This window comes from Poromitra crassiceps (assembly GCF_964638095.1).
Source record: "Poromitra crassiceps genome assembly, chromosome: 2".
Lineage (NCBI taxonomy): Eukaryota > Metazoa > Chordata > Actinopteri > Beryciformes > Melamphaidae > Poromitra > Poromitra crassiceps.
Genome location: NC_139624.1, coordinates 70,694,892 through 70,709,672, shown reverse-complemented (window position 1 = coordinate 70,709,672; position 14,781 = coordinate 70,694,892). Strand labels below are relative to the sequence as shown.

Sequence of the window (14,781 nt, the reverse complement as noted above, 5' to 3'; positions counted from 1 at the left end):
TTCCGAGGTCTGTTCACATCTAATCGTATCGCTCAAGAAATCCGGTCAATTTTGTTGATTTCTAAATCAATGAAGTCATGACACCTTGTGACAAAAACATGACTCCTTGGTTACTGCTGACTGACAGTCCTGCTGGACTTGTTAGCTGGAAGCTTAGCTTGTAATACAATCAGTTTGAATCAATGAAAAATAGAAAAGTAGCTGGGCAGTGGGCCCTACTACAAAAACCAAAGGCACTCAGTCTCCAAGTTAAAAAGCCTTTATTTAGGAATGGCTTAAACCAACGCGTGTCGGCAGTACATCTGCCTTCATCAGGGGTAGGTTAAAATCAACAGTACACAGGTGTTTGTTAAGAGTGATCAGGAGCCAATCAGCCGACCAATTACTAGGGAGCATACAAGACAATTACGCAATCAAGGTTGACAGTGAATAAGCACCCATAAAACCTGTACTCATACAAAAAACAACAACATAAGCAGTGCAATATCAAGCACAGCAAGGGTCAAGCCATTCCTAAATAAAGGCTTTTTAACTTGGAGACTGAGTGCCTTTGGTTTTTGTAGTAGGGCCCACTGCCCAGCTACTTTTCTATTTTTCATGGACAAGAACCCCACCTCCGAATGAGCACCTCTCCACTTTGATCACACATTTTTAAGCCAAGCAGCGTTCTTCTTTTTTCTACTTTTCCTACAGTTTTTTTTTTAATGTATTTTATTTATAGCATTTTTGAGTTTAACACAACAAAATCAGACAGAAGACAAGACAAGGAAAACAAAAAAACAAACAACAACAAGACAACTGCCATATCAAAAAAGTGCTCATATGCATATCAGTCCATAGAGTAGTGCAAAGTCCAGTTTGTCCACAGATTTGTTGAAGACCAGAGAATGAGTCCACAGAACCAAAAATCCGTGCAGAGTCGAGGAAAGTCCAGAGACCGGGTAGGAAAGTTCAGGTTAGATTAAATCCCAGCAGTTCAACTTTCAGTACAAAACAGAGCAAAATTAAGCCACAGGTTGACTCCTCCTCTCATTTTTAACATGTTCAATAAATGGTCCCCATATTCTGAGAAACTTATGGTGAGTGTTGGACAGAGTACCGTAATTTCCGCACTATAAGGCGCACCCGAGTATAAGCCGCAGCAGCAAAATTGACTGTTTGTTACATATATAAGCCGCACCGGACTATAAGCCGCAGGTGTTTTAATGTTTAATTATCATATGTAAGGGTTCGTGCACAGAGGGGATTGTCGGGAAAGAGATGGCTGTTTGGGGAAGCTCCCATTTATTCACACAACACCATGCAACACAATGCAACACCACAACAACACCACAACAAGGTGCAGTACACTTTTTTATCTTGTATACTGTATATATATAACGCTCTTGGTGGCTGTGCGGCCGTTTAAAACAACGGGTGGGCTTCAAAACGTGAGCATCAGGCGTTGTGAAACTATTTCTCCAAACTGGCACGAAAAGTCAAGTCACTAATCCTCATCTTCGTCTTCTTCCTGCGTACTAAAACCACCAAACTCCTCATCTTCAGTGTCGGAAACGAAGAGGTTCAGGGTGGCTTCGTCAGCCACTCTCCTCTCTCCTTCGTTGTCGCTCTCAAAACCAACAAACTCCTCTTCGTCACTGTCGGAATCGAACAGCCTCTGAAGGGCCTCAGCTGTGGCGGCGCCCTCCTCTTCATCACGCAGCAGTCCAGCCTTTCGGAACCCGTTGGTGATCGTGGATGTTTTGACACTCCTCCACGCTGTCAGGATCCACTCGCAAACTTGAGCGAAAGTTGCTTTTCGCATGCGACCAGTTTTGGTGAATGATTTATCGCTGCTAGTCATCCACGCCTCCCACTGAACGCGTAGTGCCACTTTGAACGCACGATTGACACTGATGTCAAGTGGCTGCAGATGCTTCGTTGTGCCCCCAGGAATCACAGCTGGAATTGAGTTTGTGCTCTTGATGGCTGCTTTCACAGAATCTGTTATATGGGCCCTCATGCTGTCCAAAACGAGCAAAGCTTTTTTTTGGCGAAAGAATCCTCCAGGGCACTTGACGTAGCACTCATTCAGCCACTCCTTCATTACGCTCTCCATCATCCACCCTTTCTTGTTGACTTTAAAGCAGATGCCGCTGGGGATCTTTTCTTTTGGCATTGTGATCCGCTTAAAAATCACCATTGGCGGCAGCTTTAATCCAGATGCTGTGCAGCCAAGAACACAAGTGAAATTCGTTCTCTCGTGCCCAGTGGTTCTCAACGTGATGGACGATTCACCTTTCTTGTTAACAGTCCGAGTGAGAGGCAGGTCAAACGTCAAAGGCACTTCATCCATATTTATGATCTGGTCCGGTCCGATGGAATATTCCTCTATCTTTCTTTGTGTGAATTCACCGAAGTTTGTTATTTTTTCCTGATAGTCGGGAGGGAGTTGCTGACACACAGTCGTCCGCGCCCTGCTGGACAGTCCCTTTCGTCTCATAAATCTGAAACACCAGGATGGTCCACCTCTAAAATGTTAAATTTTCATTTCGGTGGCGACTGTTTTGGCCTTCAGTCGGATCTGCACGGTGGAAACACCTCGGCCGTCTGCTCTCTGTGTCAACACCCAATCTTCCATTAAGTCTTCAAGTTCGGGCCATCTGCTTTTATTACCTCTGAAAGCTTTTTTTGTCTTTTTGCATTGAGACAGTTCTTCCCGCTGGCGTTTCCAACGTCTCACCATTGACTCATTGATGCCAAGGGTACGTGCGGCTGCTCGATTTCCTTCTTTTACTGCCAGATTGACTGCCTTTAACTTAAAAGCTGCATCATGTGCATTTCTACGTTTCTTTTCCATGATGAGGGTTTGTGCATGATCCTTTGTTGTTGTTGTTGTCGTTCCTTTGTCTCGCTACTGTCTCGCTCTCGTAATGTCTGTCTGTCTTGCTCTCGTTCTCTCTCTCTCACTCTCGGTTCCGGTTCCGCTTTTACTTTTGCGCGCTACCTGTCTCACTCTTTTCCGGCCTTTTCCGGCCTCCCGCTCCCGACTGTAACCTGTAAAATCCATAGATTTAGGAGGTCCCCTAGTGGCCGTTAGCTGGAAAAATCCATAGATAAGCCGCACCGTTATATAAGCCGCAGGGCCGAAAAATGGGGAAAAAGCCGCGGCTTATAGTGCGGAAATTACGGTATACCGAATTTCTTCAAGATATAGACAGGACACCATGTCATTTAACCACTTCTTGAAACAAGGAGGGGAAACTGATTTCCACTCTCTCAGAATAACCCTTTTTGCTATGACCATACCAAACATGAGGGCTTGTTGTAAGGCTCGAGGAAGAGTCAAAGAGTGTTCAGAGCAACCCAGTATCACATCAAGACCGTCTGGAATGAAATCTGTACTATATATTTCACTGTACAACTGAAAAATACGCTCCCAGAAATGTTTGAGTTTAGGGCAAAACCAGAATAGATGACCCAGGGTCCCATCCCCTGATTTACATTTGTCACAGAGAACAGAGATAGAAGGAAAGATTCTGTTCAGTTTGGTCTTAGAAAAGTGCAGCCGGTGTATGACTTTAAACTGAATGAGTTGGAGTCTAGCATTAATAGAGCATGATTTTATTCTTTCCAGACCCTCCTCCCATAGCTCATCTGAAATTTCCCCACCAATATCCTTAATCCATGCCTCTTTTATATGGTGAGAGGAGGTTGGTAAAGAAAATAGATCTACAAATTGTGAAATTAAGTGTTTAGAGGTAGGCAATCTGGTCATGAATTCAAAAAAATAACATTGTTCAGGCATCCTCTCAAAGTGAGGGAGAGACTGTCTGACAAAGTTTCTAATTTGCAAATACCGGAAAAAGTGACTAGAAGGGAGACCAAATTTCACCTGAAGTTTAGTTTATTTGTTTAGCACAAATTTAGGTACAAATCTGTGCAAGGTGGGAACGAAGCCTTTGCAGGCTTGTACAGAGTTCCACACCTACTCATATTAATTTCGGGACATGCAGGCTAAACATTCAACAAAAAAACACAGAAAAAGAAAAACTACATGATAAATCAGCAAAGCAGTGAAAATAAGGTAATTTGCATCTGAAGCAAAAGCAAGAAGGCTAAGAGGAGAACAAAGTCTGTTCGAGAAAAGTTGTCAAAATCTGTCAGAGAAGGATGAGTACAGGGATCAGGAGGACAGTAGATGTTTCTTCAGGTGCTTTTTGAAAGCAGAATAAGAGGACATTGATCTTAGCGGTAGGCTTAATTCACTCCAAAGCTTAGGACCTCTAAAAGCGATGTTGAATTGGTGCCTTGAAGTCCGTGTGCGCGGTAGGAGTAGATTGTTGTTGCTGTGTCTTGTTTGATATGAATGGACATTTGTGGTGGGAATGAACAAATATTGAAGGGTGACTGGAAGATCATGTTTCCTATATATAAACTTGTGTAGAAATAAGCAGGTTTGATAAACATTCACTTTGTCAATGGGTAATATATTATATTTTTTAAAGAGGGGTGCCGAGGGAGCGTATCTATTAGAATGAGATATAAATCTTAGATATTTCTTCTGTATGATGCATAATTTGTTGAGATATGTAGGATAGGTTGCCGCCCAAACAATGTTACAGTAATTAATAAATGGAAACAGAAAACTATAATATAAGGTTAAATGAGCTGAGGAGTGAATTAAGGGACAGACCTTCCTCAAAATGCCAAGCATTTTTGCAGATCTTTTTGAGACAAGGTCAATATGGTAAGACCACTTCAACCCGCTATCTATAATAACCCCTAGAAATTTAGTATGCTGAACTAATGCAATTTCAGCATTATTGATAATAATTTGAGCTAGTTCTATAGGATAATATTTATTTACATTACAAAAGATCATGAAATTGCATTTTTTCACATTGAGGGTTAATTTATTCGATTGAAACCATTCCGCAACAGAAGATAGTTCCTCGTTGACAGTTCTAATTAAGGTGTTGAAGTCTTCATGAGAAGCTATAAGGTTTGTATCATCCGCAAATAATACTGGAAGGAGTTTGGAACATGTCATGGCCATATCATTTATATAAATTAAAAATAATAAAGGGCCCAGGATTGATCCCTGCGGAACACCAAACAAAATGTGTGATTTCTTGGAAGAGAAACCAGCCAGATGCACATATTGCTCTCTGTTAGTAAGATAGTTTCTAAACCATTGCAGGGCAGTATCCTCCACTCCGTATCTATTGAGTTTGGCAATCAATATGTCATGACTGATCGTATCGAACGCCTTATTCAGGTCCAGGAAGACTCCAAGGGCAAATTTCTTGTTATCGAGAGCTGATGAAACATAGCTGACAAGCTGTATGAGGGCATGTTCGGTAGAATATTGTTTGCGAAAGCCATATTGATGTTTGTATAATATGTTGTTGATTGCTAGGTGATTAGATAATCTAGAATAGATTAGCTTTTCCAAGATTTTAGATATGCATGGTAGAATTGAGATTGGCCTGTAATTACTGAATTCCTTGGAGTCGCCTGTTTTGAAGATGGGTATGACTTTTGCGATTTTTAAATCCTGGGGGACAATTCCAGTTTCAAGTGACAGAGAGAGGATATGAGTGAGAGGTTTGATGATGTAATCAATGGTCTCTCTAATGAGGACAGGTTTAATACCATCATGACCATGGGCTGTGTTTTTCAAAGACATGATGATATCACGGACTTCCTGTAATGTTGGTGGATCAAAATATCGGAGTGGAGGATACTGGCCCTTTATCATGAAGCAGGGGTCTATGTCAGAGTCCTTGATGTTAGACGCTAGTTCCGGGCCGACATTTACAAAAAAGTCATTGAAACCATTCGCAATGGCATTAGGGTTAGAAATAATCCCCTTCTTACCATTCATCTCTATGGGGGCAGCTAATGGAGATTTAGTGCGATTCAGTAGGTGATTAATGAGGTTCCATGTTGTCTTGATGTTGTTAGAAGCTTCAGTAAATTGATTAGAATAATATATTTTCTTTGTTTTTTTTTTACTAAGGCTGTAAATTGGTTTTTGCATTTCTTATAGGTTTCAATGTTCATGGGGGAGGGGTTAAGAATAGATCTCCTATAAAGTTTTTTTTTTTTCCGGGAGAGCTTCTTTAATTAATCAGTTATCCACGGCTTCCCCTTAGAGGACTTATTTCTAGATTTTGAGCTCACCAAGGGAAATGAAGCATCTAATGCCGAATTAAAGGACTTTAAAAAAAGTTCATATGCTTCATTTACCTCTTGCGACATGATAACCTCATCCCATGTGATAGAGCCAATGGCTGACTTAAATTTATCAATGTTCTTACTAGAGAATTTGCGGTATTTAATTGGCTCTTTCTTAGGATTATTTGACTTAGGAGAGCTGGAGTGGATAAATTGGTAGACGGGAAGATGGTCTGAGACATCACACATCAAAAGGCCTGAGGTGACCTCGAAATCCAGAGAGTTGAACAAAATATTATCAATGAGTGTAGCGGATGAAGAGGTGATTCGGGATGGTTTAGTAATTAAAGGAAAAAAATTAAAAGAATAAAGTGAGGTCTCCAGACCATAGTTCAAGCAGAAGGCCACTCACGCGTAATCCGATCTCAACGTGGTCAAAAAATCCTAGTATGACGTCTGCTATGACGTCAAACATGACGTCAGTTAATCCTCATATATATAGCAAGGGTTCTACGTCACCTCTCTCTCTCTGGCCGATCATAGCAGCAGCAGCCCACGGCAGTCCATCTCCCTTGAAGCCGGCCTCCGAAGCGTTGTTTTGCGGCCTCCGAAGCGCGTTTTGCTCCACATCTGCAGACCGAATCAGCATCCTCAAGCCTTCTCCACCAGTGGATATTCACCGCAGATTTCAACGCTCCCCACTCCATTCCGGTATGTCGAGTTCCGAGCCAGGGCTGTCCACGGACAGCGACGACAGCTTAGACATCGCTTCCCTGTTCCGGACCGGCCACGGAGCGTACCTGCTTTCCGAGTCTTCTGATGAAGACGCTGGCGAAGTGGCTGGACCACAGGCTGCACAGGCTGCTAGCATAGCCCCAACGAGAAGGCCCAGCACGCGTTCCCGTGGCACGGGGCGCGCCACTGCGACGGCCCGTGGACGCCCAAGTACGCGTGCGAGCGTGCCGGAAGGAGAGGCCGCTCGGCGCGGACGCGCGAGAGGCCGCGGGCGAACACCAGCAGCCGCCCCGAGAGCCGGGAGCCGCCGGGGAAACGCAGGCCGCGGGGCCGCCGCGAGACGCCTCGTCCCTCCCGGTCGCACTGACCTCCAGGCCGCCGCCCCGGAAGCGGAAGCGGCCCCATCCGTAGCTCCGCCGAGCCGACAGGGGTCGTCAAGAGCCATCCTGCTGTCTCTGCTAGATGCAAGCAGAGCAGTAGAAGCCCGTCTGAGCGCCCTGGAAACCCCGGCGCAGCAGCCGATCCTACCCCCGCCCATGCAGCAAGCTGATATGCTCCCCACCACCACCCAACCCGCCCAGATGAACACTCTGGCGTCCGCTTTGCCTGTGCTGATATTTCGCCCAGGCTAAGGTCAGAGATTTTAAAGGGCAGAGACATCAATTTAGTTAGCATACTCCTGCCATCTCCCGAGTGTAAAAGGAAGGCTACGGGTGACCCAGATGGCCCTGTTTATTTAAAGTCGTCCGACCCCCGCCTGCCCAAAGACCTGTCCTTATGTGACTTCCTGAACACGTTCGGCGTCTACCGTGACGTGATCTGTGAAGTGTATCCAGAGCGCCGCCATGAGCTAGACAAATATCTAGCGCTAATAGCGGATCTCTACTCCAGCCACGGTAAACTATTTTACCAATATCATAAAGCATTCTCTGCTAAAGCCGCCCTGATGATCACTCGGGCAAATAGGCGGCTCGACTGGTCCGTCATGGACACGCAGATATTCATGAAGCTGGTTAGCGGGCGGCCGGCGAACACCTGCTACTCATGCGGCGAACCGGGGCACTCCGCACAATTCTGCCCAAAGGCGGCCTTTCAATCCGGCGCCGCCCCCTCCCAGGCGCCCGGCACCAGCGGGTCCTCCCAGGCAGGCAACCAGGTGCGTAACACCGGCCTCAACACGCTCTGCAAATATTTCAACGAGAACGTGTGCACGGTCCCTAACTGTTCCTTCCTGCACTCATGTAGCTCCTGCGGGGACGCCCACCCCCGCTCCACCTGCCCGCGAAGGTACCGCCCCCCAAAGCCGACCCTCAAGAGGGAGAGATCGGGCTTTCGGCAATACTAAAACGCCACCCCGCCACCCCTCCACCCCCATCGACGTCCCAGCCCTAACACAGGAGCTGTCCCTTCACCCCAACCGCCCTTTCGTCGACTACCTGCTGCCAGGCCTCTCCCAGGGGTTCAGGATAGGCGTAGTCAACCCCCCCCTGGCCCCCCACATATCAAAAAATTTGCAATCCGCCCTCAAGGAACCCGAAGTAGTCTCCCAACTTCTCGCCAAAGAACTATCCAAGGGATTCCTAATCGGCCCCTTCAAGGCCCCCCCCTTCCCGGTGTTCCGGACAAGCCCAATAGGCATCGCCACGCGCAAATATTCCGGCAAGAAAAGAATGATAATCGACCTCTCGGGAAAGAGAGAGCAGAGAGCAGAAAGTCAGGGTAGTCGCGCCAAGGCAGCCAAGTAGGCCAAGCCGGGAAGCGCCAAGCTAAATTCTAATGTACCAAGATCGAAGGCCCGACCGAGTTGGGAGCGCCGGCCGCAAATAGCTGTAAGTCGCTAAAAAGGTCGAAGGCCGGAAAAGTACAATCGCGAAGCGCCAAGGCGGCCAGGTAGGCTAAGCTGGGAAGCGCTATCGCGAGGTGCCCGACCGAGTTGGGAGCGCCAGCCGCAAATAGCTGTAAGTCGCTAAAAAGGTCGAAGGCAGGAAAAGTACAATCGTGAAGCGCCAAGGCGGCCAGGTAGGCTAAGCTGGGAAGCGCTATCGCGAGGTGCCCGACCGAGTTGGGAGCGCCAGCCGCAAATAGCTGTAAGTCGCTAAAAAGGTCGAAGGCAGGAAAAGTACAATCGTGAAGCGCCAAGGCGGCCAGGTAGGCTAAGCTGGGAAGCGCTATCGCGAGGTGCCCGACCGAGTTGGGAGCGCCAGCCGCAAATAGCTGTAAGTCGCTAAAAAGGTCGAAGGCAGGAAAAGCAAGATCGAAGGCCCGACCAAGTTGGGAGCGCCAGCCGCAAATAGCTGTAAGTCGCTAAAAAGGTCGAAGGCCGGAAAGTACGATCGCGAAGCGCCAAGGCGGCCAGGTAGGCCAAGCTGGGAAGCGCTATCGCGAGGTGCCCGACCGAGTTGGGAGCGCCAGCCGCAAATAGCTGTAAGTCGCTAAAAAGGTCGAAGGCCGGAATAGTGCAATCAACTACTGGCGCCTGCAGATCTCAATTAACCTCCGGTAATCAGATCTTCCTTTTGGGGGATCTCCTAGCCCATGCAGGCGCCCTCCTCTGCCTCAAGAGCAGCGCCACTGGCCAATGGAGTCAAGCGCCAAAGCATTTGCCATGCACGCCGATTGCTAAATAAAGTTTGTCTAATCCTACCAACTGGCCTCTCCTGATTGAAGTGAGGTCTCCAGACCATAGTTCAAGCAGAAGGCCACTCACGCGTAATCCGATCTCAACGTGGTCAAAAAATCCTAGTATGACGTCTGCTATGACGTCAAACATGACGTCAGTTAATCCTCATATATATAGCAAGGGTTCTACGTCACCTCTCTCTCTCTGGCCGATCATAGCAGCAGCAGCCCACGGCAGTCCATCTCCCTTGAAGCCGGCCTCCGAAGCGTTGTTTTGCCCCACCCACCTCCCCAGTCCACCACCAACGAGTCTTGACTCCCGATCCCCCACGGGGGGGGGATCTCCTAGCCCATGCAGGCGCCCTCCTCTGCCTCAAGAGCAGCGCCACTGGCCAATGGAGTCAAGCGCCAAAGCATTTGCCATGCACGCCGATTGCTAAATAAAGTTTGTCTAATCCTACCAACTGGCCTCTCCTGATTGAAGTGCATTTAGGAAGTCAGCTGTTGGTGTGAGATCACATTTGAGCAGATTGATATTGTAATCACCATGTAAAAAACATAATTTACATTCATTATTTATTATTTCGAGAGTGGAATGGAGTGCATCAATAAATGTAGTGATGTCTGAATCTGGTGGTCTATAAATGCAACCAATCAGAATACTATTTCCATTAAATTGCTGACATAATGGAATTTCGATAAATATGGATTCTATGATGGTAGTGTCAAAGTTCAGCGAAGGATGCAAATTGCTCATTAATGTACAAGTCCCTTGCTCTGGACAAGCCCTTATCTGACCACTGTGAAAAAACAACATCCATCAGACCTGGCTTAAAACAGGGATTATTACAAATAGGGGCATAAATGGACAGTTCTGGAAGGTTCAGCACTTTCTTGATTTGCCTCAAAATCTTGAATGAATTCCACAGAATAAAGTCGTCCTTCAATTGCCTGATAGGAACATTCGGTTTGGAAAATAAAATGGCTGCTAAAGAGGACCCAATCAGTGACACTGCTTTGCAAGATTCAATCTCAGGCCATCTGGGGTGAATTTCACTCGACTGCCCATTCACAGCTGGAGAATAATTCCAGAAAACCCATGCTCTAGCATTACATGCCCAGTAATAATGTCGAAAGACAGGGAGACCCAGGCCACCCTCCACTGTAGGCTTCTGTAGATGCGCCTTGGAGATACGGGGGGGCTTGTAGGCCCAGATAAAGGGCATAATGATGGAATCTAGCGTCTTAAAGAAGGAAGCGGTGAGAAAGAGTGGCACATTCTGAAAAATATAAATAAATTTAGGGAGCACTACCATCTTAATAATATTGACACGCCCTATTAAAGAAAGGGGGAGGAGTTTCCATTTCTCTATCATAGTTTTGAGCTTATCAATCAGATCCAAATAGTTAAGTTTAAAAAGAAGCTTTGGGTTTCTGGGGATATTAATCCCCACGTACGTAAAGTGATTAGTGGTCATTTTAAAGGGTAGCTTATCAAGGAAGACAGAGTCAAGGCCATCTGACAAAGGCATGAATACACTTTTTTCCCAGTTAATAGTAAATCCGGAGAGCTGTCCGAAATTACTAATCAGATCAAGAAGGGGAGAGAGGGATGTCCTAACGTCTGACAGGGTCAGGATCACATCATCTGCGTACAATCCAATGGTGCTATCAGATGTTCCGCACCTTATTCCAGTAATTAGGGGGCTTGCCCTAATAGCACTTTTCCTACAGTTTGAATCAATATTTAATTTCAAAAGATTCATGTCCTGTGTATATATGGAGTCATGTAATATGCGGGATTTGACAGGGAGCCGGTCATTATTGCAAAAATAAGCCCTGGCAGGATGATTCAAGACAATAGCATTAAGAAGCCATCTTGTCCATCTTGCACACACAAGTGAAGCAGAATAGCGGGATTAAGAGTGTTTTATGAAAGCACTGACTGATAGATTGTCTCTTGCGGAGTAACAGTCAGTGTGTCTGGTTGTCTAATAGCACTCCAGACCCCACCCTCAGGCTTTGGCTTGAATCTGATTGGCTTTGCCTCAGTGTGTGTGGATCGTCTTCTATAGACGGTTTTATCTTGACAACAAAAACATTCTAAATTGAACCCCAGCTCACTTCCTGTTGCACTGTTTGCTATGGACAGAAAAGAGAAAACAACCCATTAAAGTGAAGGACTGACCAGTCGGTGAAAACCGTCTATAGCACAGAGCAGTCTGTCATGAGTCATTACACTTGACTCACTTAAAGGAACACTCTGCCCATTTTCAACCAGCTTTGTATCATTAGAACATCAGTAGTATATCAGAAAACTGTAAACTGTTTTGAAGTCTGTCATTTAATTTGACAGTTATTGAGTGTTAAAGTGTGGACCAGTGACATCACTGGTCCACACTAACTCAAATTAATAACTCATTAACTCAAATCAACTCTCAATAACTGTCAAACTAGATGAATGATGAATAGTTTGACAGTTATTGAGAGTTGATTTGAGTTTGAATGATACAATGCTGGTTGAAAATGGGCGGAGTGTTCCTTTAAAGGACCATTGAAGAAGAGGAAGGGGTTAATGTTCAATGTCAAAAAAAAAATGGCTAAGGAAAAAAAATGGAAACCATACACTTTTTATGTAACAAAAGATCTATAAAATAAACATCAAAATCAGATTGATTGTGAATTAATTTTAAAAGTATGATTTTACAACAGTACAATTCCAGTGTATGAATTATACCATGTTGCACGTGTTGCCTTCATGGTTGAGATCAATCTTTTCTGTCAGTGTAAGCAGCAGTCAAAAAGAAAGAGAGGGAAAAACACTTCATCCAGAGGGTACATTCTGGCGGCTGGTAAATCTCTCCATTCTTCCGTCCTGCTAATCTTTGAATGGGAGCTGATGAGGCGTCTCTAGTCATAGAGAGACCAGAAACCCAATAGAACAGGAACACCAGGAACAGGCAATTGACCTTTCCTAAGCCCCACCCCTTTTTGCTCTGTGTTCCAATAACAGTTGAGCAAAGCACTGTGCATGATGGCACAATTCACTTTTGACTAAATTCACACATTTTAAAACTGGGGGACAATTCACAAAACGTTAATACTACATACATATTATACATCAAACCCTTCAGCTAAGCGATACAATGTCAGGTTTTTCAGATATTAACGTCTGTTTGACACTCTTGTTTGACTCTCAGCTGTAGGCTAAAAGTTTGACCTACCTAGCAACAGTAAATACGGAGGTGGGGGGGGGACGTAGGATGGGTCAGTTGGGGCCCTCGGCGACCTTTATGTCAAAACCTGACCTTGACTTTGTCCTGCAGGCTCTGTTGACGGCGGTGACCTCCCAGCACATAGAGATCCACGAGGGCACCGTCCTGCAGGCGGTCCGCACCTGCTACAACATCTACCTGGCCAGCAAGAACCTCATCAACCAGACCACAGCCAAGGCCACGCTCACACAGATGCTCAACGTCATCTTCGCCCGCATGGAGAACCAAGCAGTATGTCTGCCCCCCCTCATAAGCACCTTCGCTTAGAACGCACAGTACTGTACATAGACACACACACGCGCACACACACACACACACACACACACACACACACACACACACACACACATACACACACACACACACACACACACACACACACACACACACACACACACACACACACACACACACACACACACACACACACACACACACGTGAGAGAAAGGGCAGCTCCTCTTTTGAGCCACTGTTTCACAAAATGGTGACTGACAAATTGGAGCTAAAGCCAGTGGAGCTGTCTGTAGGATCAGACAAACGATAACATTTTGACTCAAAAATATATTTGGCTGCAGTTACAAAATGCTACAACAAAGGATCAGCAGGAGTATCTGTTTCACATAGAGTCAGATTGCTTTGTAATATAAGCTGCGGGAAAGTTTCCCTCCTGATGATTTCAACCTCTATTCCTGAAAGAGTATTTAAATGTTTGCTTGCAGTGGGTTGCACCAGCTGTGCGTTAGTTGAAACGTAACCTAGTTTGAGCGTAAAGTCTCACTAAGTCCGAGTTTACGCACTACTACAAATATTTGGGGTTGCACTAAGTGAAATAGTTACAACGTATTACAAGTTAGAACTTAAATTTTACACCTACGTCTTACTAGGTGTAAAGTCCTCCGTAAAGTAGGTCATTGGCACAGCTGGCAATATTGGCACCATGGGGCAGCATTGTTTTGCGTCGGTAACGTGTTCTCCGTGATAAATTACACCCTTTGATATTTATAGCCGTTTTCACACATGCCTACAGGAACATTGCCTGTAAATCAATATCGGCCATTTCCCGGAATTTCCCTTCACACCTGAGGGCTCACATGTGTGAATATACCCGTCAAATTACCTGTATTTGAGGGGGGTCGTGGGGGGGGGCACTGCAGAGCGGGTGGGGAGTGACGTGTGCACTTGGATGGGGAATCCTCCTTATTTTGGGGGTCAGCAAAACTCTGATGGTGAAATAAGTTCGCTTGTCACACAATAAATCACACTCGTTTGACTTAAGAGGGCATGTATGTTGTATCCTTCACATTCGCTAACCAGTCTTTGAACTGAAATATTTGAAGTTGGGATCCTTGTCTGAGAGAAATAGCCTGGCTGGTTCGATGTTTATCCGTTCACCTGCGTCGCGTTGAAGCACTTTTTACAGACTGGCTTTGTTTGATGTGTCCGGGCTTGCCTTCGCTGTCGGCAACGTAAGCAAAATACTTCCACATTTCGCTTCGTGCATTTGCTTTCTCAACAAGCGTTGGGCGGTTTGCAAGACTCTCAGAGCTGTCTCTGTCCCTGTCGGGCTGCTGACTGAAGGAGGAGGACTGAAGGACTGGCCAGAGAGCGAGCAGGCAGCAGAGAGGGGAGAGGGGGAAATCGGCACGCCCACACATGAAGCTGACATACCGCTCTTATTATCACAAGATAATTTCGCCAGTTTGCTTTAATGTGCGCGAATGATTAGATTATGCCCGCTGGAACATTAAGCAACGTGTGTACACCTCGCCCATGAGAGAAGGACCGGCAAATGACTTGACACGTTTCACACTTGAGTTGCTCTGCCAGCATACCGGTCCTGTCACTACCTAGGAGGTAGGAAAAGATCAGCGATCGCGGGGGCGCGCTTGTGCCGGAAAACAATTTTCACACATGAAAGGGATAGACCACTTTCTGGTCATTTCCCGGTATAAAGCGCATGTGTGAAAACGGCTTATGACTCACGCTTTT

The 14,781-nt window shown here is 45.9% G+C and overlaps 1 protein-coding gene across 3 annotated transcripts in view; it reads left to right on the top strand.

The window, feature by feature from the left end:
* The window catches only part of arfgef1 (ADP-ribosylation factor guanine nucleotide-exchange factor 1 (brefeldin A-inhibited)), a 166,085-nt gene that overhangs the window by 79,123 nt on the left and 72,181 nt on the right, over positions 1-14,781 (top strand). For all 3 annotated transcript variants that reach the window (XR_014552483.1, XM_083632059.1, XM_083632058.1), the window contains exon 5: positions 12,843-13,022. Coding sequence is in view for 2 of the 3 variants with exons in the window: in XM_083632059.1 (XP_083488185.1) it covers positions 12,843-13,022 (180 nt within the window). In the remaining variant the exon portion in view is untranslated. The remainder of the gene's footprint in view (positions 1-12,842; positions 13,023-14,781) is intronic.